This window comes from Aulonocara sp. 'chitande type north' Nkhata Bay, linkage group LG17 (genome assembly GCF_057382095.1).
Source record: "Aulonocara sp. 'chitande type north' Nkhata Bay isolate Kocher_YH1m ecotype deep benthic linkage group LG17, A_spYH_male_GT1.1, whole genome shotgun sequence".
In the NCBI taxonomy this organism is placed as follows: domain Eukaryota; kingdom Metazoa; phylum Chordata; class Actinopteri; order Cichliformes; family Cichlidae; genus Aulonocara; species Aulonocara sp. 'chitande type north' Nkhata Bay.
In genome coordinates, this window is record NC_141360.1 from 29006171 (window position 1) to 29029303 (window position 23133).

The following is a 23133-nucleotide window of genomic DNA, read 5'->3' on the forward strand; positions in this document are numbered from 1 at the left end:
CTGTTTGGGGTTGCATTTCAACCAGTAGTCCTGGAGAGCTTGTACCATCAGAGATTAGTCCGCCAGCAAAAACATGCTGTCAGTGATTGGCCAAGAGAGTTTATGTTCTGAAGAATAAAAGTGGTCACACTAACTACTGACTTTTAAGTTTGTTAGAAACGGTTTACCGTCCCATGTCTCTTTGTAGTTTTTTTTAGTAGTGAGTCATCTGTCAAAAACAAAATCTTCACCATGTCACACCAACTTCCTGTTGCATCTTCTTCTTCAGTCATTTTAAAAGTACATGGGAGCGATAAAAGCGTCAACACCGCCATCAAATGGACAGGTTTTAAGCAGAAATTTATTGGAGTATAATTTAACCTGTAACATTTTGATGAAGACTCCATAATATGCAGAATTTGTTTCATGTTAAATGCACATTCTGTTTTTGGTTTTATTTTTATGTTGTACAGAAGTACAATGTGTTAAACATGTAAATCAAGAAAACATACATATGTACAAAGAGTGAAAAAAGCAAAGTCAGCTCAATAAATTAAGACATTCAAACATTTGGGGAGCTTCAATAAAAAAGAGAAAATCAAGGCAACATGCAGTCCATTTCAGTGCAGCTGGTGTCAATCATGTCTGCTGTGTCATTCAATGAGATCCTAGAAAAAAGAGAACACAAAATGTATGTGTGAGAAAAATTACACCATCTGGAAAACATTATAAAACAGTGCTAAATAACATCTCGATGCATGCTCAATCATGCTGGTAAGGAAATCCCAAAAAGTTGATTCTGTTCATCCGAATGCAGCGTTTTCAGTAGGAGTCTGAAGAAGAGACGAAGAGATCAATCAACCCTTTGGGAGTGCTAAATAACACTTACATCATCTGAGTCCTGTTGGCAGGCTGTGCTATTGCTGCTCGTGCCGCTTTCATGATCAGCTGCAGTGGAGTTTTCGTCGTCCTGGAGTCGAAGGTTGGAGAAACGATATATCGGTGTCCTGTATTTGGTTTATTTGAAGAGTTTCAGTCAGGTTTCAGAGCTCATCACAGCACAGAAACAGCTTTAGTGAAGGTTACAAATGATCTTCTTACGGCCTCTGACAGTGGACTCATCTCTGTGCTTGTCCTGCTACACCTTAGTGCAGCATTCGATACTGTTGACCATAATATCCTATTAGAACGATTAGAACATGCTGTAGGTATTACAGGTACTGCACTGCAGTGGTTTGTATCATATCTATCTAATAGACTCCAATTTGTGCATGTAAATGGAGAGTCCTCTTCACACACTGAGGTTAATTATGGAGTTCCACAGGGTTCAGTGCTAGGACCAATTCTGTTTACATTATACATGCTTCCCTTAGGCAGCATCATTAGAAGACATAGCATACATTTTCACTGCTATGCTGATGACACCCAGCTCTATCTGTCCATGAAGCCAGATAACACACACCAATTAGTTAAACTGCAGGAATGTCTTACAGACATAAAGACCTGGATGGCCGCTAACTTTCTGCTTCTTAATTCAGATAAAACTGAGGTTATTGTACTCGGCCCTGAAAATCTTAGAAATATGGTATCTAACCAGATTCTTACTCTGGATGGCATTACCTTGGCCTCCAGTAACGCTGTGAGGAACTTTGGAGTCATTTTTGACCAGGATATGTCCTTCAACGCACATATTAAACAAATATGTAAGACTGCTTTCTTCCATTTGCGCAACATCTCTAAAATTAGAAATATCCTGTCTCAGAGTGATGCTGAAAAACTAGTTCATGCATTTATTACTTCCAGGCTGGACTACTGTAATTCATTATTATCAGGATGTCCAAAAAACTCACTGAAAAGCCTTCAGCTAATCCAAAATGCTGCAGCAAGAGTCCTGACAGGGACTAGAAAGAGAGAACATATTTCTCCTGTTTTGGCTTCCTTTCATTGGCTTCCTGTTAAGTCCAGAATTGAATTCAAAATCCTGCTCCTCACATACAAGGTCTTAAATAATCAGGCCCCATCTTATCTTAATGACCTTGTAGTACCATATCACCCTATTAGAGCACTTCGCTCTTGCCCTGCAGGCCTACTTGTTGTTCCTAGAGTATTTAAAAGTAGAATGGGAGGGAGAGCCTTCAGTTTTCAGGCCCCTCTTCTGTGGAACCAGCTTCCAGTTTGGCTTCGGGAGACAGACACTATCTCTACTTTCAAGATTAGGCTTAAAACTTTCCTTTTTGCTAAAGCATATAGTTAGGGCTGGACCAGGTGACCCTGAATCCTCCCTTAGTTATGCTGCAATAGACGTAGGCTGCCGGGGGATTCCCATGATGCATTGAGTTTTTCCTTTCCAGTCACCTTTCTCACTCACTATGTATTAATAGACCTCTCTGCATTGAATCATATCTGTTATTAACCTCTGTCTCTCTTCCACAGCATGTCTTTATCCTGTCTTCCTTCTCGCACCCCAACCGGTCGCAGCAGATGGCCGCCCCTCCCTGAGCCTGGTTCTGCCGGAGGTTCCTTCCTGTTAAAAGGGAGTTTTTCCTTCCCACTGTCGCCAAAGTGCTTGCTCATAGGGGGTCATATGATTGTTGGGTTTTTCTCTGTATCTATGAAGCGTCTTGAGGCGACTTTTGTTGTGATTTGGCGCTATATAAATAAAATTGAATTGAATTGAATTGAACTGTAGCAGACAGCAGGAGACCACCACGGTCAGAGCTTTCAGTGTGCTTAAATTTGAACATGCAGCAGATACCGTATGCGTGACTCACCTGTTTCTATAAATCACTCTCTTGACAACAATCACAGCAGAAACAATAGCTATGAGGACGATGATGACTGCTCCTGCACACACCAGGATCAACACCAGCTTTTCTCGCTGGAAAATACACGAAAAGGTTGATATTTATCCAAACAAAGACAATTTTATAAAATGAAGCAAAGACTGAAAGAGCACAATCAACCTACTGACCGGTGTGTCAAAGTGTGTGACTGAAGATGTGGACATTGCAGGAGGAGCAGGACTAGGTTTAATACCACAGGCTTTGACTGTCTGCTTTATGAGCTGAGGACTGAACCCACCCTCACACCTATCACTCGGGACCTTGCGGTACCTACAAAGACAAAAGGGAATAGAGTGAGATTTGCATGTGTGCATAAAGGTGGTGTTTCTCTTTGCTTTATGAAGGCAATTACCCTTCTGTCAGAAGCTCATCCTCCTCTCCATTCAAACAGAGCTCATAGGTTTTATTTGCAGCGTTTGGCTGTCTCACACACTCTGAGGTGTTAATGTGTCGATAGTAACCAAAGTCGCTGTAGTAAAGGAGAAAAAAAGAGTTTTAGTGCAACCACAAAATGCTTTTCTCTTCTTAAACTCTATATTTTGCAAGAAAATGGGTGCAGCAAATTTTTAAAAAATGTGCAAAGTCACATGAAAATGCAGTACATAAGGGAAAAAAAACACAGTAATGCTGGGTTTTGGGCTGAAGCTATGTCTTTGGCTAAGAATGCAATTAAAATGTTTTAATTTTGTTTTAATTTTGTTGTCTGTTATGTGCAGACACAGCATCCCTTGAGTTAGCTGCCTTTTTTGTGCTTGAGTGATTCACACGTTTCCCAGACAGAGCAGCATTATGCTTTACACACCGTAAGAACACTGGTCTCTCTTGGTCGCTTGCTGCAAAAAGAAGTTCATGATCGTCTGCTTTCTCATCCTTGGCAAGGAAAGCACTCAGGTCACACTTGCCATTGCTACACTCTCATTTAAAAGCCACAGCCATTAACTAGAGGCCAAAAGCAGAACAATGCTGCCTTTCTTCATTAAAAAGGAAAACAAGCAAACAAACAGAAAAAGTAAATGCAAAACAAAAAGCTGATCTTGAACTTCTGAGATGTAAGCAAAGGCCTCAGAATTTCGAATCATTGTACAGCTAAGATAAAGTAATATATTATTATTTATTGTGCAAAAGTCTTGACTAAGCTCTTGTTTATTTTTATTTTTTTTAGAAAAATGGGAAATAGAGTTTGTACACTCTGGCGAGGTTGAAAGTCAGTATTTAGTAAGACCAGTGATGGGACTAATGGCGTTACTTTTTTCAGTAACGAGTAATCTAGCTAATTACTATTTCTATCGTTACAACGCTGTTACTGTTACTAACAAGAAAATGTGATGCGGTCGCGGCTGAGGCTGTGTTCAGCTTACTCCACCTTATATCAGTTGCATTGAAGAAGCTGACTATGCGCTACAGCTTTCAGCAGCTGCACTCGGCAATCACTTTCTGGCAGACAATCACTTTTTGGCACAACACCTGGAGCTAAGGGGGCAAAACAATCGCATGAGTGCTGCTGTTTGACTGAGGAGGAATAAAGTAGTCGTGGTGAGCCAATCACATGACCAATTTAAGATGACAAAGCAACAAGGTGATATATACCAGTTTTCAAATTGTGTTTATAGACCACGTAAAACCAGAGTCATGATAAACAACATATACTCGGTGTTTTTTCCTGAATACTTTTGTCACGTTTACTGTCTAAGGACAGCGCTAGCAAGCACTCTCTGCTTATGGCCACAAAATAAAAAAACAAAACAAAAAACAACAGCAAAAACCAGCCCGTTCATGTTGGTGGAAAAATGCACCATGTCGACCAATCAAAAAATGATATGGACAACATGACATGTGGTTGTTTAGGAAGACGGGATAGTTTTAGGAGTGAGAGAGAGAGAAAGAGAGAGAGAGAAAGACAGTAGAAAAAGAGAGAGCGCGAGTTTTGAGATGTGAGACGTTTAGCATGTTTGGAGTGTGTAGTTAATGTGTTGTCTTGTGTAGTTAGTGTGTAGTGTTGTGGGTAGTTTTGTGTTGTGTGTCAGAACAATGAGATGACTGCTGTCTCCAGGTAAAAAACAGGAGCAGTGATACACCTGCTGCTGTCAGACCTGCAGGTATCAGGCTGTGATGTTCTCCTTTATAGTGGACAGGAATAATTGTTTTGGAGTGGCACAAATAATTTGCGTGGCATCTTATTGAATGCAGAAAAGCTGATTGTTATGTAAATAGTTTAAAATGTTTTTTTTAAAGGTAAAAGGTAAAATTGACAATTTATATTTGCATTTAAAGTTATGAAATATGATTCAATAAACATGTCTGTGGTTGTTACAGTAAAAAAAATATAACTTTTTCTACTCGGATTTTATGTTTTTTTGTCTGATTTTAGATCAGTTGTGTTAATACAGTATGTCAAAATGAAAACATAACTGTAAATTCAGACACGTAAGGTTGTGCTGAAAAGGATGATACCAAACAAGGCAAAGTAAATAGTTTTTAAAGGTGAAATGTAGAGGGAAAATCAAAAGTAGTTAACAATGGCCAATTATACCCTGGACCCCAGAGGGTTAAACATTTTTTTTTTAAGTAACGCAATAGTTACTTTTCAAGTAATTAATTACTTTTAATATCTTGCAACTCAGTTACTAACTCTGTTACTTTTTTGAAGAAGTAACAAGTAACTATAATTAATTACTTTTTCAAAGTAACTTGCCCAACACTGAGTAAAACCATCTATAGTCTTCAACAGAGCCTGTACTCTCTTCAGCAAGCCTTCTTCTAATTCCTTTAAGTTGTTTTCAGGAATAAATCTCCAGGCTCCTTGAAAGACATTCAAAGCTCTTTGGATGTTTCTGCCTTTTGTTCCATTCTCCTTTAAGATTATCCTACACTGCTCCAATAATACTGAGGTCTGGGCTCTGGGAAGACCAATCCATGACTGATAGTGTTCCATTGTGTGTTCTTCCATCCTGGTATGCTTTTACTGCATTCACTGTGTGCTTTGGATCACTGACATGGTGAATATTTAAGCCACTGGCAATCAAATACTTTCCTCACCCTAAACCATGACAGAGCATCCACTGTGCTTTACAGATGGCTTTAGACAATCACTGTTGTACCTTTCCTGATCTCATCCATACATACTGATGACATCTTGAACCAATAATTTCAAATTAAGACTCATCACTCCATAAGACCTGGTACCACTGATTTTCAGTTCAGTTCTTGTGTAACTTAGCGTACTTCAGCCACACTTCCACTGAGCCCATTTCTGGCCACGCCAAACAGTGAGTCTGTTTTTAAATACTCAGTCCCAGAGTCCAATATAATGTACCTGAGAGATACTTCTTAAGAACATGATGTTCATATACTGTCCATCTATACTGTAGATAGTATTTTTTTTTAAGTTTTTCCATGACTTCTTTTGAAACCTGCCCACTTTCATCACATCATTAAGTGACTTAAAAAATGGTCAAATAGTGATGGGAAATGAGTGGAAAAGTGGCCAGTGTGCAAAGACAAACTTTAGAAGACCTTCAGAAAGCCTTGAGAACTATTGCTCAAGGTCATTAAAAACAAAGAGGGAAAAAAGAAAAGAGTCTGGCTCACTGGAAGCAAAATGTAATGAAATGAAAGGTTTTTACAATAATATGCAGTACGTTACAGGACCATTTAAAAACAAAACAATCCAACATACCACAAGAAATCTTCTCTTGTGCACAGACAAGGGCTTTGCTTTTTCATCACCACAAAGCTTCGCCCATTTCGGCATAGAGATTGCTTCTTTAACCTCCTGTAGGTCTCCTTAACACCCAGGACACATCCATTTCTTTCCGAGTCCCCTCCTTCTGTTGAATGAGCCAACCACTCTTCATAGTCGTTGTCATTACCTGATGAAGGCAGTGATGACCTATTTAACTGTCACTAACAATCCTTTTAAAAAATGCAGGTTTAACAAAACCAAACCTAGAATAAAGCAGTTTTAGGCAATGTTAGTCAAACTAGTGACGCATAAGTCTGTCCCAACACTTACGTCACTTACATAAGATTACTAATGCAAGTGCAAAACAGCATCTGCAATACAACTAGGCAAAATGCCACAGGGGAAATATCGAAAGTCCCGGGAAAGTATCTATCTTTTCACCACCAGATAAAAGGGTGTGGTTTAATTACAGCATCTCACACAAATTGTAGAGGAGAAAACAAAAAAAAAAATGCAAACAGGTCTGTTTTCTTCTTCAAATCTGCGTCATAAACAGAGGTAAAACAAGCGGGATGTGTTTTTACAGGTTTTTAGAGGTTGTGGAAAATCCCTGCTTCTGCAGTCGGAAAACAGCTAATACAACTCACATGAACCTACCACCAGGTGGCAACATGCCATAGAAACCAGTGAAGAGCAAAGAGTGCACAGTAATCGTAGATGTTATTAGACTTACATTCTCTGGTAATGAGACTCTGGAAATCAATGGTGACTGCTACCCACATGGGCTGGCCGTCTTCCTCGGGCCGGAAGCCCCACACACTGACGGTCATGGCGTTGGTCCCCGGCTCAGATGCCAAGCCTGCAAAGAAGAAGGGCTGATCCGTAAAGTTATACAGCTTCCAGCACTGACCCTCATCCGTGGAGAATCTGGTGGTGAAAAACAGTAGAAAAAGAGAAAACTTTAAATATAAGAAAACACTTCCTGTCACTTCCCTGTGGTCTTTAAATGAGAATAAAGTACTTGATAGTCTTGACTTGTCCTTCACGATGGGCCTCCACAGCCACAATTAGACCCCCAGAGTCCAATATAGTGTAGTGATGAGGACCCCTCAGCGTCCCCCTCCAGTTATAACCTCCATCTGAGGAAACAAACACGTCGGGGTTCTGCGATGATGACAGAGAATCACCCACGCTGCCTGTTAAAAACAGGAAATCATCTATAAGTGTGCATTTTACACAGTATTTGGACAATGGTTTGGACTGAAGCACTGAAAGTAATTACAAATTAATTACCATGCGCAATAACCAGACCAACGGCAGCCGGCTCAGACAGGGTCACCATGGGAACTATATGGTTATTACGACTGTGTTCCCCATGTATATGGAGATTGCACTGGCAAAAGAAAAAAAAAAGATCAAAATGAAAACACATACATACAGACAGATAAATTAATTTTTTTTCTATGTAACATACACTCTTGATCTTGTCTCCACAATTTATGTTCTCGGGTTTTTTAAGCGGTCTCCACGTCCCTCCTCTGTTGAATGAAATGACAGATTTTATACGGCCATCTGAAAGAAAAACGAAGTATTCCGGTCAATATTCAGTAAGTTCAATCAGGATTTTAGATATAACTCTCATTATGCAACTCATGGCTGTTTATTGAAAAATCAAATGATTTGCTTTTAGGCTACTCTAAAAAAAAAACAAAAGAAAAGACTGAGCTTCTGTTCCTATGGGATGATTTTAGAAGTCTCACAGCCTGGCTTTTGTGCTCTGCTCAACAATGCTGAGGCCATGCATGTGCCATGACAACCTCTCTGTAAAGTTTAATAAGTTTTCCTACTAATTTCTTTCTTTCTTTCTTTTGTAGCTTTTATGAGCAGGGTGGAGTCCACCTGCTCCGGGTGTTACAAACCGGGATCTTTGTCTTTGTTTTTTCTTCACGTCAGCAATCAGCTCCTTAGTTTCGTTAATGTTGGGTAATATTTTGTTCTCTTAGCACCGCACTGCAGTATTGCTGATGACAGTCGTGTTCTCTTCTGTCAGACAATGATGTTATTGGTTGAGCACTAAATTGAAAGCGGCATGACAGCCTGTCCAATCTCCTCAATTCAAACACTTATAACTCATAAAGTGTCACAAAACAGACAACTGGGGGCTACATTTTGGGGGTTGGAATCAAAAGCTTTTGGCTTAAAGCCATTTTTTACAGGAGTCATGTACGAAAAGCTACGAGACAGAAGATGCATACAATACCTGTATGGAGAATCTTACCAACGTCTAGCTTATTAGTGAGGTACACTCCTCTCAGTGAAGTAATGTTGGTGAAGTCACTCTTTCGATGTCCATCAAACAGGTGGCGCTCTAGAGATTTGGAGAACAAGATCCCACGGTCGTCTGAGGTGTACATGGTCCCAAAGAAGGTGTCTGAAATAAAACGGAAAGCACGAATGTATCTCGCAAAATTACAACACATTTTAACCTCTCCTATGTAAAGAGTTGAATTTTTGCAGAAGTCTCAAGCCACTACTCATGTCTTTATATTTTGCTAGAAAAATAGTACGTCAGTGCAGTTACTTATTGAAACATGTGCAAAAAAAAACCCCAAAAAACAAGTTCTAGCACATTTGAAAGCCAATACTGCAATAATGTTGTTGTCTGGACTCTAAGGAGGTTAAACCAAGGCTGATAGTGTTAAAAGCATTGATTAATACCTTGAGTTAGGTGCTATTCTTGTGCCTGAATGATTCATAGGCCAGTGTTAAGTGACTTAACAAAATAAATTATAATAATAATAAAACATTTCTCCATCACCTGAGGGAGGTGATGGGGACATGTTAAGCTTTTGAATGTGTGTCCTCGTGTGTGCATGTGTATTTGTGTTACACCCCGATGCCAAGATATGCTTATCAGCTTTTGCAGTGAAACCTAAGTCTTCCTCGTTTCAGCCAGCAAAAGACAAAGTCACCCCACACCACCCATGCACCACTGTCTCAAGCAGGTGTGAGCCAAAAATTGTATTATACTAAAAAGAGAATAAAATTCCTTCCAATTGAATGAGGAAGGAAAAGAAAGGGCACGAGTTGGAGAGGGAGATAAAAACAGAGATGGAAAGGAACAAAGCCATGAGATCTAGACTTGCATGGACAAACACACACTCAGTATTATGGACTGATTTGTCAGCAAGTCCAAGAACTTGTTAAACCAGTCTTGTCTTTTCAGTTGAAGTTTTCCATTTCAACAGAAAAAAAAACTGATATGCTGTGAGGACACGTTCGCAAATATGTGTCAGTCATAGGGTTAATTTTTATAGATGTGGCTTTTTGAATGGAAAACATTTTCAAAGATATTAAAAGGTCCCATTTGCGGGTTTATGTATGTCTGATACCTCCCGGGTTGTCCACGTGCAGGAAGAGCATATCCTCATCTCCATCCAGGATGGAATAAAACTGCAAACAGAGACACATATGAAAATCGAGAGCAGACGTGAAAAAACACGCACACACAAAAGAGATGACTCGTTCAATTTTTTGCTATAAATCTTGTCTAATCTTCTTGAGACAGAATGTGTGTTTGTGCTGTCAACAAGATGTGTGGGTGTTTCATCAGAGCAGGTGTGTGTTCAGCTGGTGTTGAAAGGGAAAATGTTGCCACCGATGTTTTTTCTGCATATCAACCAACTTCCTTAGTATGAATGAAGTATCTGCATTTATCTTTAATGTTCCCCACCCATAAACCTGACACAAAGACAAACGGAGCGGTGTGATAAACATCTCAATTATCATTTAAAGAAAATTAGTTATAAGTGCCGATTCAATTCAATTTAAAGCTACTGTGTTGTGCTGGGAGGGAAAGGGTAGAACCACATCTTGCTTATTAATAACTTACTAAGAACTAAGAGCAGTAAAAATACTATATCTTTGAAGGGTCAGTGATATGTGCTGATAAAAAAAGCAGACAAATGGCTGTGCACTGTAGTGGAAGGTTAAATTTCGGTGTTGACTAGACAATCTGTTTTTATATACTTAGTGCAGGAGGGGATTAATAATGAGGGCAAAAACTGATGATGTGTGGAGTTCACACATAATCAGCTTTTGCCCTCAGGCAATCCTGATGAATTTACCTACAGTAGATCTAATTGTACAGTACCTACAGTACAATTAGATCTGAAAAAATTCCTGAATCTACCTACAGCAAATTCACCAGACTTGCCTGAGGGAACACATCATCAGCTTTTGCCCTCAGACAAATGTGATGAATCTACTGGAGATTCATCAGAAAGCGAAAACGTTGCTGTACATTCATCAGATTTGCCTGAGGGCAAAAGCTGATGGTGTGTGAAGTCGAGTGACTCCAAAAATCATCAGCCATACTTTTGATTTCATTTTTGGCCTGTTACTGCACTACCGTGTTGGGCGACCCTTGAGAAACTGCCCTAATTTTGGTAATATTTTTTGGTACCAACACCAAAACATTATTAACATATTAGACTGTTTTCATTAAGAGAGTGCTATAATATGCTTTGCATTACCTCAAAATCTCCCAGTTTGATTAGTTTAAAGTAACTCTTTAGTACTTGAAGACACTAATAAGCTCTACTACCACTTCCACAGTGTTCACTGTGATTCTAATGAGGTCTCATACTGTTTGTAGCCTCCCAAGAGGTTTTTTGGCTACATTGTACATAATGCTGCTGTTATCAAAACAATTTATGAGTTCTGTCCCACAGTTGCTTTTTTTAAGTACTCTCAGCCGCCCACGTGATTCCCACATACAGCAAATGGATCCACATGTGTGGTTTGGCACAGATTCCACTTTTATCCAGAGTCTGGATCAGATCTAGGAATACACTACTTGTGAGGCTGAGCTTGTTTCTTCTCCCAGAACTGAACAAGTTAATTTTACCGTGTAAGGTGAATGTGTTAACCTCTACACTACAGAGGTGCATCTGTATTGTATTTAATATAGACATGAAATTATATACAGAGGGTGGAGTATAGAAATGTTAACAACACTAAAGCCAAGGAAATCTGCACAGGCTCTTGGATTTTACTTCATGCTATGCTGGCCTAAAGAGAGAGACCACTGGGAATCTGCACAAAGATAAATATTAAATACTTTTGACTTTGAATCAAACAAAGCTGCTCTAGTAGAGCCCAAGATTAAAAATGGAGCTGAATTCTTGCAGAACAGATCCTCTTTTAGTTTGAATGATAAGTAAGCACAATCTATCTGTGTACATCCCTGGTCGTCTCGGTCATGGTAATCTTAAGCACTTAAAATAAAGTAAACTTGACTTCTTCTTGTTTGTGAAAACGTTTTGCCGCTCATCCAAGAGACTTCTTTAATTCTAAAAACTGATGAGTTAGATCATCGCCTTGGAGGTTGTCCCAAGAGTTACTGACTGGCTGCATGAGGGTATGAGGGTCACGTGAGGTAAGGAGTGAAGCTAGGCTGTCAGAAGAAGTCAAGTTTACTTTATTTTAAGCGCTTAAGAAGTAATCAAGATCATACATTTGACTGCCTCGTGCTACAGTTACATTTTGAATACTACCAAACATAATTGGTTCAATTCCCAGACCTACCTGTAGAATATTAGATGTTGTTGCTAACACACTCAACAGAAATGATGGTTGATATTTTCTCTCACCTGCTCAGTGGATGCAGAAGGCAGGAGTGCTTGACTGAAAGTATCTCCTTGGTCTGATGAGAAATACATCACACGAGGAGATCTCTAGGAGAAAAATAATGCATGACTATATAGATGGAATATATACTACTCGATAGACCGAAGTGTATAAAAAATGATCCAGCCATCTTACCGGGTCTTCCATAACAGAGAAGAAGAGAAACGCTCCTATGTAACCAAAACTGTAGATGTCCTCATGGATTATGGTGAAGGTCTTCCCCAGGTCCTTTGTTCTTTTCAGGATTAAATCTCCCCTCTCCTCTGCCTCAACTGTATCGGCAAATGACAATAATAACACGAATAAGTTCAATAAGAAATGTGCACTTGCCTTAAACACATTTAAGCTCATTGCTCATCCGCATAAAGCATGCACCCTCACAAGCAATAAATGTTTTGAGTGAAAAAAAGTACTTATATTTATTTTGAGCTTGTGAAATTAGGCTCTGATGTACACAAGAGTAGTGATCTGACGGATAAGTGAAAGTTGTCTGGTTTGATCCTGGAAGGAGATGTAGATCCTTTTGGGGTTGTGTCAAGAAGGACTTTCAGTGTAAAAATCCACCAAATCAAAAGCTGTGGAGGGTAAGGCAATAGTGTTTTCTCATGTAGCTGTCTAAGAATAAGCGCTGCTCTACTAATGGATTTAGTCATCTTAGCAATTATAAATCAAACTTAATCTCAATACACTATACTCTACCCCTCAGTTCCTCACACAACTTGGTAATTTATTTAGTTGTTTTGCAATGTGCTTATAGCATGTCAGTTTTGAGCTTCTTCTGCTGCTTTATTGTTTTATTGTACTTTAATAGCTTTTATGCCGCCCCGTAATCAAAGGATTTTTCCTGTGAGATAATAAAGATTTTAACTTGGCTGCAAAAGCCATAAAGATGCAGATTAGATTAAACATTAAAAGCAGAATTCTTATGACTATGCAAACCCTGTTACACACAAAATAAAAACATATATACACACTAGAATACAGACAAGCCTGTATTACAAAGTGTCTGATCTTTAAATTGCACCAGTTTTACAAAACCCTTTAACAGCTTTACAGGTTCTTACCTGCATCTACTTGACTGCAGCTGAAGAACAAATTTATGCCAGCTCCCCTGATGGAAAGTGGAAGGAAAAAAATTACAAACACCTCAAAATGTCACAATTTTAATAGGTCATGTTTCTTTTTAAACAAGCATTTATTGCTTCATAAAAACCTTGCTCGTATCATCTCAGTTTATTCAAAGTCCCACATGTTACGCATGTCATTATGCATTTTCCAGTGCTGTTACTATATTTGTGCCACAGAGCTATCACTGTTTGATATATTGAATAACTCTTTTTCCTTCTTTATTCTCACCATGAGAAAGAATGCACTCCATCGTGAACTTTTGTCCACCAGGCCCCAAAGTCCAGAGAAAGCCAAAGACCGCCCTGAAAGTCAGGAAACAGAGCAATGTTTACACATTAAGGAGTGTTCCTGATGTGTGTTTGTGTGGATGATAAACATGTGTGTCTGTGTGATAGCCAGGAATATTAAACAAAGCAACGGAAACCACTAAGGGACTTTAAAAGTTCAACAGACTCACATCAATGCTGAGGGCCACAAGATAGTCAGGGTTGAGGAAGTGGTACACGATTGGCTGCGCCAGGTGAAAGGGCAGTTGGATGAACTTGAAGGTTGCACCAGCATCCGTGGAGGTGAAGATAATCCCACCTGGATTGTTAAGCACCGGTGTGTCGGCTGTTAAAATCACCTGTCAGTAAAAATCAATGGAAAACTGCTCAGAGATGGAAATTTGAGAAAGAATTTTAGCTTCGTCAATAACTTTTTGTAGTTTCGTGCAGAATTGTCTGCTTAAAATTCAGTGCATGCAAGCTCTGTACTAGTGATTTCAAGAAAGAAAGAAGAAAACCATCCACTTTCTCAGCTAAAGATTCTGCTTGCATAGCTCCGTGCAATATAATCAGTCTGTGAACAAAACTGTAAGAACACTAGTGGGTAAGACTCAAGCTGATTAGATGTCAGCATACATGATATTTTCACAACTTCATGTCAAAACATCACAAGGTCCACAGCCAAACATGCAATGCAGTTTACCATCACTAACTACTCTTTCATTGCACACCCACAGAAAAGTGTTAGTAAGAGTGTAAAATAGTGCTACTTACAGAGATCCCAGGTCCAACACTGACTCCAAATTCCTCCTTAATAAAGGTGTGGTTGATGCTCTGAGAAATGTCATGAAAAGATTTGCCATAATCCGTGCTGATGAGAGAGGAAAGATGGTTACGTTTTGATTGAGGTGCCCACGGTAGCTGCTGATCAGATTCTAACTCACCTTCTGTAAAGTCGTGAGGAGCCTCCTTCATTTAAAGGATGAACTGGACCACTGATTGTTGACAGCACCAAGACCACCTATCAAATGAAGAAATATAGTTACAACTTTAAACACTGGGTTAAAAAGTCACAGATAGATTAAGATGATCCACTCTAGCACACCTTAATTTGGCTTTTATTTTAAACCAGCATGTTGTCTAACATGTCTCTTAAAGCGCAAAAACCTGGTCAAATCTGTGCTTTCATTCTACAAACAAATCCTTAAAGTACAAGATGGAAAGCTCAGAGATTGTGACCACTGTCAGAGCTAATGAAATGTAGGTTTTTCTTATTTTTTCCTTAACACTTCATTACTATATTCCAGTTGTCACTGACAGAACTAGTAAGATAAGGATAAAACCAGGGGTATTGTGAAATGACATACCCACGGATATTAAAGAATGAGGAGAATTTGCTGTGTTTAAAATCAGCCTCAATTATATTTAATTCATTATCGTATATTGATGCATATTTGTGTGTTGTGGCACTTTTTTTCCTTTACAAACTCTACATTGAATTCTATTGTGCCCCTGTGACATGTAAGAGGCTATATGCAATAAACCTTCTGTATAAGAAGCTACTCACCCCTGTATCATCACCAACCCATGTGAGAATTACGTAGGAACCATCATCACCATTAAAACCTGTCTAAAGAGAGAGGAGAAAAACTCACACATCACAAAAACAGGCCTAACAAGCTAAATTAGATCTCTTCTCACAATTTCCTGTAATTTTCCCAATAATACTCTTTGCCAAATGAGTATACGGGCTTACATTACTATACGTGTTTATATTACTTTCACTTGGTTGAGAAACCCTGTTAAGCATTGCAAAACACAAATAAAAACGGGTACCAACTTCAAAGTCCTGGAATCTCCTCCTTTACATTAAATAAAAGGCACGACGGACATTGCACCTGCCTATATTGACCAAGCTGCAGCTCACCTCGTGTGTGTTATCATCCAGAACCTCGTGTTCGGCGGGGGTGAGAAGGAGCCGACAAGAGGTGAAGGGAGGACCATGTGAAGGCTTGGAAAGGCCTGGGGAGCTGCTGGCATCCCTCCTGGGGCGACGGCGCATTTGGTCCTGGCTCTCACTATGCTGAGTCCGGCGGAAAGTCAGCGTCTTTCCCTCCTTGATTCTGCATTCAACTCTCATAAGAAGAACGACGGACACCCCCAAAAGCATCAAATGTCTCCAGATCATGTCGACAGTGATGTGACTGCAATGGAAAAAAAAAGAGTCCCACTGACCGATATCCCTGGCAATAATGACTCACTTTTGTTGTACTCTAAAGGTAAGTGGGTGTGGGAAGTGCTTGGACGGGTCATTAACATAAAAAGTGCTGCGCTAAGTGGCACTTCCACCACCAGCAGGTGCTTCTGCCCGCATCCTGGTGACCTAACTGCAGGGAGAAAAAAGTTTGTCTTAAAACAACAGATTAATTCGTGATTCGTTCACTTATCGTCAATATATTAACAAATGAATTAGCAACAACAAAAAACAACTGGAATTCACATTTACAGAAGTTAAGGACATTTTAAGGACAGCTTCAAAAGAAAAGTTCTGGCAAGCTTTGAAAGAAATAAGAGACGTTAATGTGACATAAAATCGCAGTAGTATGGGCAGGTTAACGCAAGAGGTCGACATGTATTCACTTGTGTTGCTTTCAGATGTGTAGAATAGAATAGAATAATCCTTTAATTGTCCCACAAGGGGAAATTTGGTTGAAACAGCAGCCAGAAAGACACATATACAAACAAACAGTACACAGGACACATAACAGAAACATACACAATTCTTTCTTACATATTTACATGTATGAACATGATAGGCTATGCTGGCAAAATACCTCAGGGAATTATGGCTATGATTCATCTAGTTAAGTTGTTACGACCTCATAGTCATGTCCTGAACAAGTCAGATCTAAGGAATCAGAGGGCTGGGTTTTTTTGGCCGGGGGGCGGTGCCACAGAATTACACAGGTGCTTTCACCGCGGGGTGAAAGCAGCTGTAACAGGCTTTCCCTTTGGAATACCTTTTTATTTCCAAGACACCATGTGAACTATTACAGGAACTTTCATCTTAACAGATATAGAAAGTGAATTAATACATAGTTTCAATTAGGATTAAAGGTAAAGAAAATTAATTATAATGGTGCTGTATGCATTTAAGGGTAGGAAACCGAAACCACTGAAGTGGTAAAACAAGATATCTAATAATTTGTGAGAACTGAAGTGTGGCACATTAGTTAAAAACACAAAACATAATCTTATGATGAGTCACCTCTAATGACTTGGTTTTAGGTACAACTACAACCCTTATAATGAAAAAGCACTCGAGATATTGGAAAACTGACAGCAATAAGTATGGGCGCCACCAATGGGTGGTCAGTGGGGGGCTCTGGCCACCCACCCAAAATTTGCTTTGTGGGAGAGTGAATCTTAATCTGCTTCAGCCTAGCTCTGCCGAAAATCTAAAGCGATGGCTGGACTTCCAGTCAATCAATCAATTAAAACTGATTATTATGGATTTCAAAATCTTCTTCGCTTTTCATATGTGCCTATTTTCAGTGATATCAACTTTAATAGCGGGGAATTAACTAAGCTTATGATTTTTTTTCTTTCTCTCATTTTTGCCATTTTCAAGTAACGTATATTTGATATCAGCATAATAAAACTGGAAATTCAGTTTTTGGTGTGCCACCCCAATAACATTAGAGAACCATCCCACTGCTGATATGATGAATGAGCTTCTTAAGACACTTGGCAAGGAACTTATCTCTGCAGGGGGACTATTGTAATTCGTTGTTATCAGCTCGCTCTAAAAGCTCCCAGTTCAGATTCAGGCGATAGAAACTCTCTACTTTACAATAAGGCTTAATATTTTTTTTAATGTTAAAGCCTATAGTTAAGGCTTGATCAGATGTTCCTGAATGCTGCCTTAATTATTGCTATAGTAGGTTTGGATTGCTGAGGGCTTCCCAATGATGCACTAAGTGTTTGCACTTCAGTCTTATCTCTTCTTTCTATGCATGTTTATACAACACAATATTTAATCATTAGCAATTATTTCACACTGCCTCTCTTTCCTGTAGTGTGTCTTTTGTCCTCCCTCTCTTGTCTTTACGGAAGGTGGATTCCTCTCCCTGAGCCTGCTTTTCCTGAAGATTTCTTCCTGATAATAGGGATAAAACATTTTCATTCCTACTGTCGCCAAATGCTTGCTGAAATGGAGTTTTGTGATTGCTGGAGTTTCTTTCTAATATTGTAGCTTAATGTACCTTACAATATAATGTGCCTTTAGGAAAAAGTTGTTATGAATTAGCGCTATGTAAATAAAATTGAATTGAACTGAGTGGCATGTTCCACCTGAAGGAGGTCCCGGGGCAGACGCATGGCATGCTGGAGAGATTATATCTCTCTGCTGGCCTGGGAAGGCCTCAGTTTTCCTCTGAGAGAGGTGTGGGCTTTGCTGCTTAGGCTGCTGCTCTCGTGGCCTGTCCCATGAAAAGTGGAAGAAAATGGTTGGATGAATGAACTGAATTCTATAATAGGTAGAATAATACATGGTTCCAATTAGGTTTAAAGGTAAAGTGTCTTAAATGTATTATCCCATATCCTATTAGGGTACAGAAGCAGAAACCACAGAAGTGAACTTAAGGGTGTGTAGAAACACAAAAAACTTCTTTGTAATGACTTGTCTCTGACTTGGTTTTATTTGTGCTTGGGTTTGCTTCCCAAAAACACTTTAAAAGCCCTTGGGATAATCAAAGACTGAGAGCCAAGTCTTTTGTGCAGTGAAACCATTCAAGCTTCAATGGTTATTTTGTCCACTTGAAAGAACTAGAGATCATAAAGTGGTAAACCACAAAACTCTTATATAATTCACGTTAAAATTCCCCCAAAATGCTGTTTCTTTGATTAATATGATTTCCTTTTTAGATTTTTTTTTTTTTCTGTGACCAGAGGTTTTCTGATTTAGCTCCCAACAGTGATTCACTGTTCACTTTCTATTTTCTGATTTTGTCTCCTGAAAAGCCTGAGATGGTATCTGCGCTTGATAAGAAGAACAAATGTTATTTACAACATTTTACCTTTATTCACGTTGAAATCCTGCACAGAGTCGTGCTTTTCAGCTTTTACAGATCATTTCCCAGCTTTGTCGCGCAACACATATTTGATTCACAAAACCTTACTCACAACAAAAAGGCAGACAGATCTTTACACAGTGGAGAGCTTGTTGCGCAATTTTTGCTGGAAGTCTGAAAGTTTTTTTCTTTTTTTCATTTTCTAGAGAAGTCATGTTTTGTTAAGACCTGTTAGTTTTATGGCAGCCTGCTTTTCTCTTTTTGACTCCAAGTTCAGTTGCTGGATCACTACCAAACTGAAACGCACACCTTGTACTCTGACTTCTATATGCTGCAATAAACTTACACACATCAAAGACATTCATCAAAAATCCCCCAATGTTTTCATTCACTTTGCTTAGAAAATTATATACAAAATGTGTACTTTTAACACAAGGAATGTGTTCTGTGTTCAGTAGTGGTTTTACACAATAGCTGCTACAAGACATGACAGCAGACAATGGGCTACAAAAAAGTGCCCAAACAGAAAGAACCATTTGGACCATAAATCCACATGAGTGAACATCCCATGTCCTTCCAGACAGTTGCAGAACATGTCCAAAAACTACAACATGACGATCTTCTCATGAGCCAATGTTTTTAGTCACGGGCCGCCCTCTCCAGTTGTTTGAAGAAATGTCCCTCTCTGTCTGTTGGTTCAGCTCCTGTAAGTAGTGATGGTCCTGCACGTGCATGAGACCACCAACGGAGTCCGCAATTTCATAAAGGACTGCAAGGACGGAAAGTGCTGTTCCAAAGAAATACATTTTCAGGATGGCTGCCACCATGGTTTCTGTGAGGAAGAGCTGCCTGCAAAAGGAGAAGTAAATATTCAGATTTTGATGACAGACAAACATTAATTCTACAGCAGGGGGGCCATATTTAGATTTCCAAAAAAAAAAAGAGGACACTTGGACCAGTCATGAAGAACTTTAATACTGTTTGCTTAAAGAAAACTTTAACATATTTAAACGAAGCCTTCTCTGTGCGGTTAATGAATGGTGAAATAAAAAAAAAATGTCATATAGGCTTTTATAAGTCTATAAGTGCAAAAAAGGACAGTTGGTAATCCTATTCTACAGCAGATTTAAAAAAAAAAGGGGAAAAAAATCAGGTAAAAGATTTGTAAGAAAAGCTGAGGCAAAAAAACCTAAACAAAAACATGCATTGATCTATGCATGTTTGACACCAGCCTACAGATTTTTGAAGCCAAGCAGGTAGCTGAATTTTGAAACAGTTCATGTGCATTTTGATCACTGTTTATATCTCGATGACCGCAGTACAAAATTCACCACAAGACACAGTAAACGAGTAAAAGCCTTCTGTTTTAGAAAGAAATGATCTAGGAAGGAAGCTTGAATCACCGGCATACATCAACAGGAAGATAATTCGTGCTGCGTTTGCAAACGTCTGGAAGAATCAACTTTACCCTGAGGAATAATCTAAAGTCCTTACGTCTCTACACATTTTCGACGATGCAGCTGTTACTTTCAATGCGGATGTAATAGTTTCACTTATTCACTGTGCTCAAATTTACTTAAAAGAAGTGAAAAATAAAAGAGTAAGGGACGACTCAAGGCAACAGTCAGAAAGCGAAAGACGCATGGCTTTCAATGCGATAAAACACAGACATTAAATGCTGCTTGTCGGTACTTTAACCGAAAGGCTCTTAAAGACTGGGACATGGTTTCTAATGGCACGATAACATACCGGAATATCCACCGATCTGTAAACCGTTGTTCTCTCTCGTTTCTCGAAGCTGTGCAGGCTCTGTTTCTCCAGCGGACACGGCACGGCACAGATCATCAAAGAAACCAGTTAAGTTGTTTGGTTATTTTGTCCGTCTGTTAGTTCACACAGTGTTTCTTCGTGCGAGGTGAGGAACTCTTCGTCCAACCCGCTGCTGTGCCCGCACGGTCTGACTCCCCCTCTCACTCTCTGCAGTGGTATGATAGACGACGTCACGAAGAGGAGAGTTCTGGGTTTTCCAGGCTGTTGATTAATTTCCTGTTTTAACAGCACTCAAATCACTTTCGGCCTAATTGTTGTGTCGATAGTCAGTTCACGACTGACACATTATCTGATAAGGATATGGGAAATTTGTAAACGATTTCTCAGAGGTGTGGACTCGAGTCACATGACTTGGACTCGAGTCAGACTCGAGTCATTAATTTTATGACTTTAGACTTGACTTGAAAAAATGTTCTAAGACTTGTGACTTGACTTGGACTTTTACACCAATGACTTGGGACTTGAATTGGACTTGAACCGGTTTACTTGAAAAGACTTGATATTTTACCCCAAATATAAAATTTAACATGCATATTATATAGAGATTGAAAATGTGACGTCATTCACGGGTAGAACCGCAAAGGATTCTGGGAACTCGTGGCAAGTGGTACTAGCGCACGCAGGCTTTCAATTAAAATCAGTCACACAGCGATAAAAAGAAACACAAAAATGTCAAGAAGCCGTTGTATTATTAACTGCAATAGCCGGTCGCATGACAGCCACGGGAAGCCGACGGGTAAAGAGATCGGTTGTTATCGGATTACGTCGTTGAAGAGAAATTGTTCGAGCCATGTTTCCGAAGTAACAAAGACGCGACTGGATTGCAGCCATTCAAAGACCAAATATAACGTCCCAGAACACTCCAGCTCACAGGTTAGTCTGCTCCAAGCATTTACACGAAGGTCAGTGTTTTTTAGTAGTTAATACGTCATTTTCATAACATAATTAGTGATATAGGTTACAAGCAAGTCTGGCGCTGAACAGAAATTGTCGCGCTATGCTCCTTTGTTTATTGTGCATAAATAGTGAATTGTCCTGACACAATATTGCGTTTCGCTTCTGTTATTATGGTACATTGACAAAAACATATACTTTTATTCACAGGATAAAACAATTGTTTTGTATCACTAATTGCCCAGTACGATTACAGCATACAGTATTATTGTCACTGCTACATTTCTGTGATGGGTACCAGAAATTATTTCCACTACTAATTAATTACCCTTGAGCTCAAAGGTCCTATTAATAAACTGTTAACGAATGTGTATTTATGACGACGATTTGTGAGACTGGTAAACTTATGATACGTACGATGGTCTTTCGTTCTACACGGTGCATTTCAAGGTCCTGTACCCATCCGTCGGTAAACTGTACCTGGGCTTGTTGCAGTGACCTGAAGTTACTGAACTTCATGAGTGTATGCACTCACTCCAAGAACCGTATGATTATAAATATGCATATAAATATGCTAAGATGAGATAGCTGACTTCATCTAACTAGCAAATGTTGTCCAGGCTACGTTGGTGATACAGTTTTTTTTTTAATGTGTATGATATTTTTGTCATGCGATTTTAAAACTGGTCCTACAACCGCATCCAAGAATAACATGCAGCGTATCTCAGAACTGTCGGTGAAAATTATTCTTGGAGCTAGGTTTAATTGAGCTGCATTTTAAAGAGGTGCAATTTCACAATTTGTGTATATTTTCTAAGTTCACTATTTTGTCATGTGTTGAGAAAAACACAGATTTTAAAATTACATGGTCTAATATTTACATTTAGCATAACTGCAACATTCTTTTTTCTTTTTTTTCTTTTTTTTTAAAGACTCGAAAGGACTTGAAATTCAAAATTTCAGACTTGTGACTTGACTCGGACTTTTACACCAGTGACTTGAGACTCGACTCTGACTTGCCTGACATTACTTGAGACTTGACTTGAGACTTGAGGATAAAGACTTGAGACTTACTTGAGACTTGCAAAACAATGACTTGGTCCCACCTCTGCGATTTCTAGTGAAAAAAAAATGACAGTTAAGTGTGTGGACTGTGGTTAATTTCCTTAAAGCTAAATTCTTTTTTTTTAATGACCAGCAATTGTTAATTATTCTTGACTACATTCAGGTTTTGCAAAAATGTGCCATTTTGGAATCGTGACACTCGGGCTTAGAGACCAGGCAAACCGGTTGTGAGGGAAAATGAAGATTCCCCAACTAATTTCCAGTAGTTGCTGGGAGAGTGATTGATAAAGAGTCACGCAGCCCTACTGTCAGTGACACCCTGTCGCTAGAGAAACTGGCATCCAAATGTAATTGCGTTGGTCTTTAGCATATTGTTGACCAAATTAAACTTGTCTACAACATCTGTCTAGCTGTTCTCCAAGGTGTAGTTTCTGCTCTGCATCACACTTAGTTTGATAAAGATAGTAAGTTTCAAACATGAAAAACTACAGGCAGCCATGCAATCAATAAAATGTTTTTGGTTGTATCATATCTAATATTTGAACATCAGTTGAGCAATGTGTGCATAATGTCAAGTGAGAAACCTTAAAAAGGTTTTAGCTTGCTGGGGAAGCCACCAGCTGCTGGGGAAAAACATGCATTCCCAGATTTGTTGGCAGTGGTTCTTGGAGGTTGCTGGCTGT

General features: G+C 39.2%; 1 protein-coding gene across 1 annotated transcript; it reads right to left on the minus strand.

The window, feature by feature from the left end:
- Window positions 1–329: 329 nt before the first annotated feature.
- LOC147310313 (sortilin) lies at window positions 330–20666 on the minus strand. The gene is made up of 22 exons (XM_086268367.1): window positions 20411–20666; window positions 15517–19510; window positions 15157–15219; window positions 14534–14610; window positions 14364–14460; window positions 13781–13948; window positions 13552–13625; window positions 13260–13306; window positions 12331–12467; window positions 12159–12242; window positions 9897–9957; window positions 8783–8935; window positions 7979–8076; window positions 7798–7897; window positions 7526–7700; window positions 7238–7431; window positions 6499–6691; window positions 3175–3291; window positions 2951–3092; window positions 2751–2857; window positions 869–986; window positions 330–647 (listed from the first exon to the last, which is right to left on the minus strand). The coding sequence occupies exons 2-22, from the start codon at window positions 15775–15777 to the stop codon at window positions 633–635; spliced, it is 2481 nt and encodes an 826-aa protein (XP_086124493.1). The 5' UTR covers window positions 15778–19510; window positions 20411–20666; the 3' UTR covers window positions 330–632.
- Between the last annotated feature and the right edge of the window lie 2467 nt (window positions 20667–23133).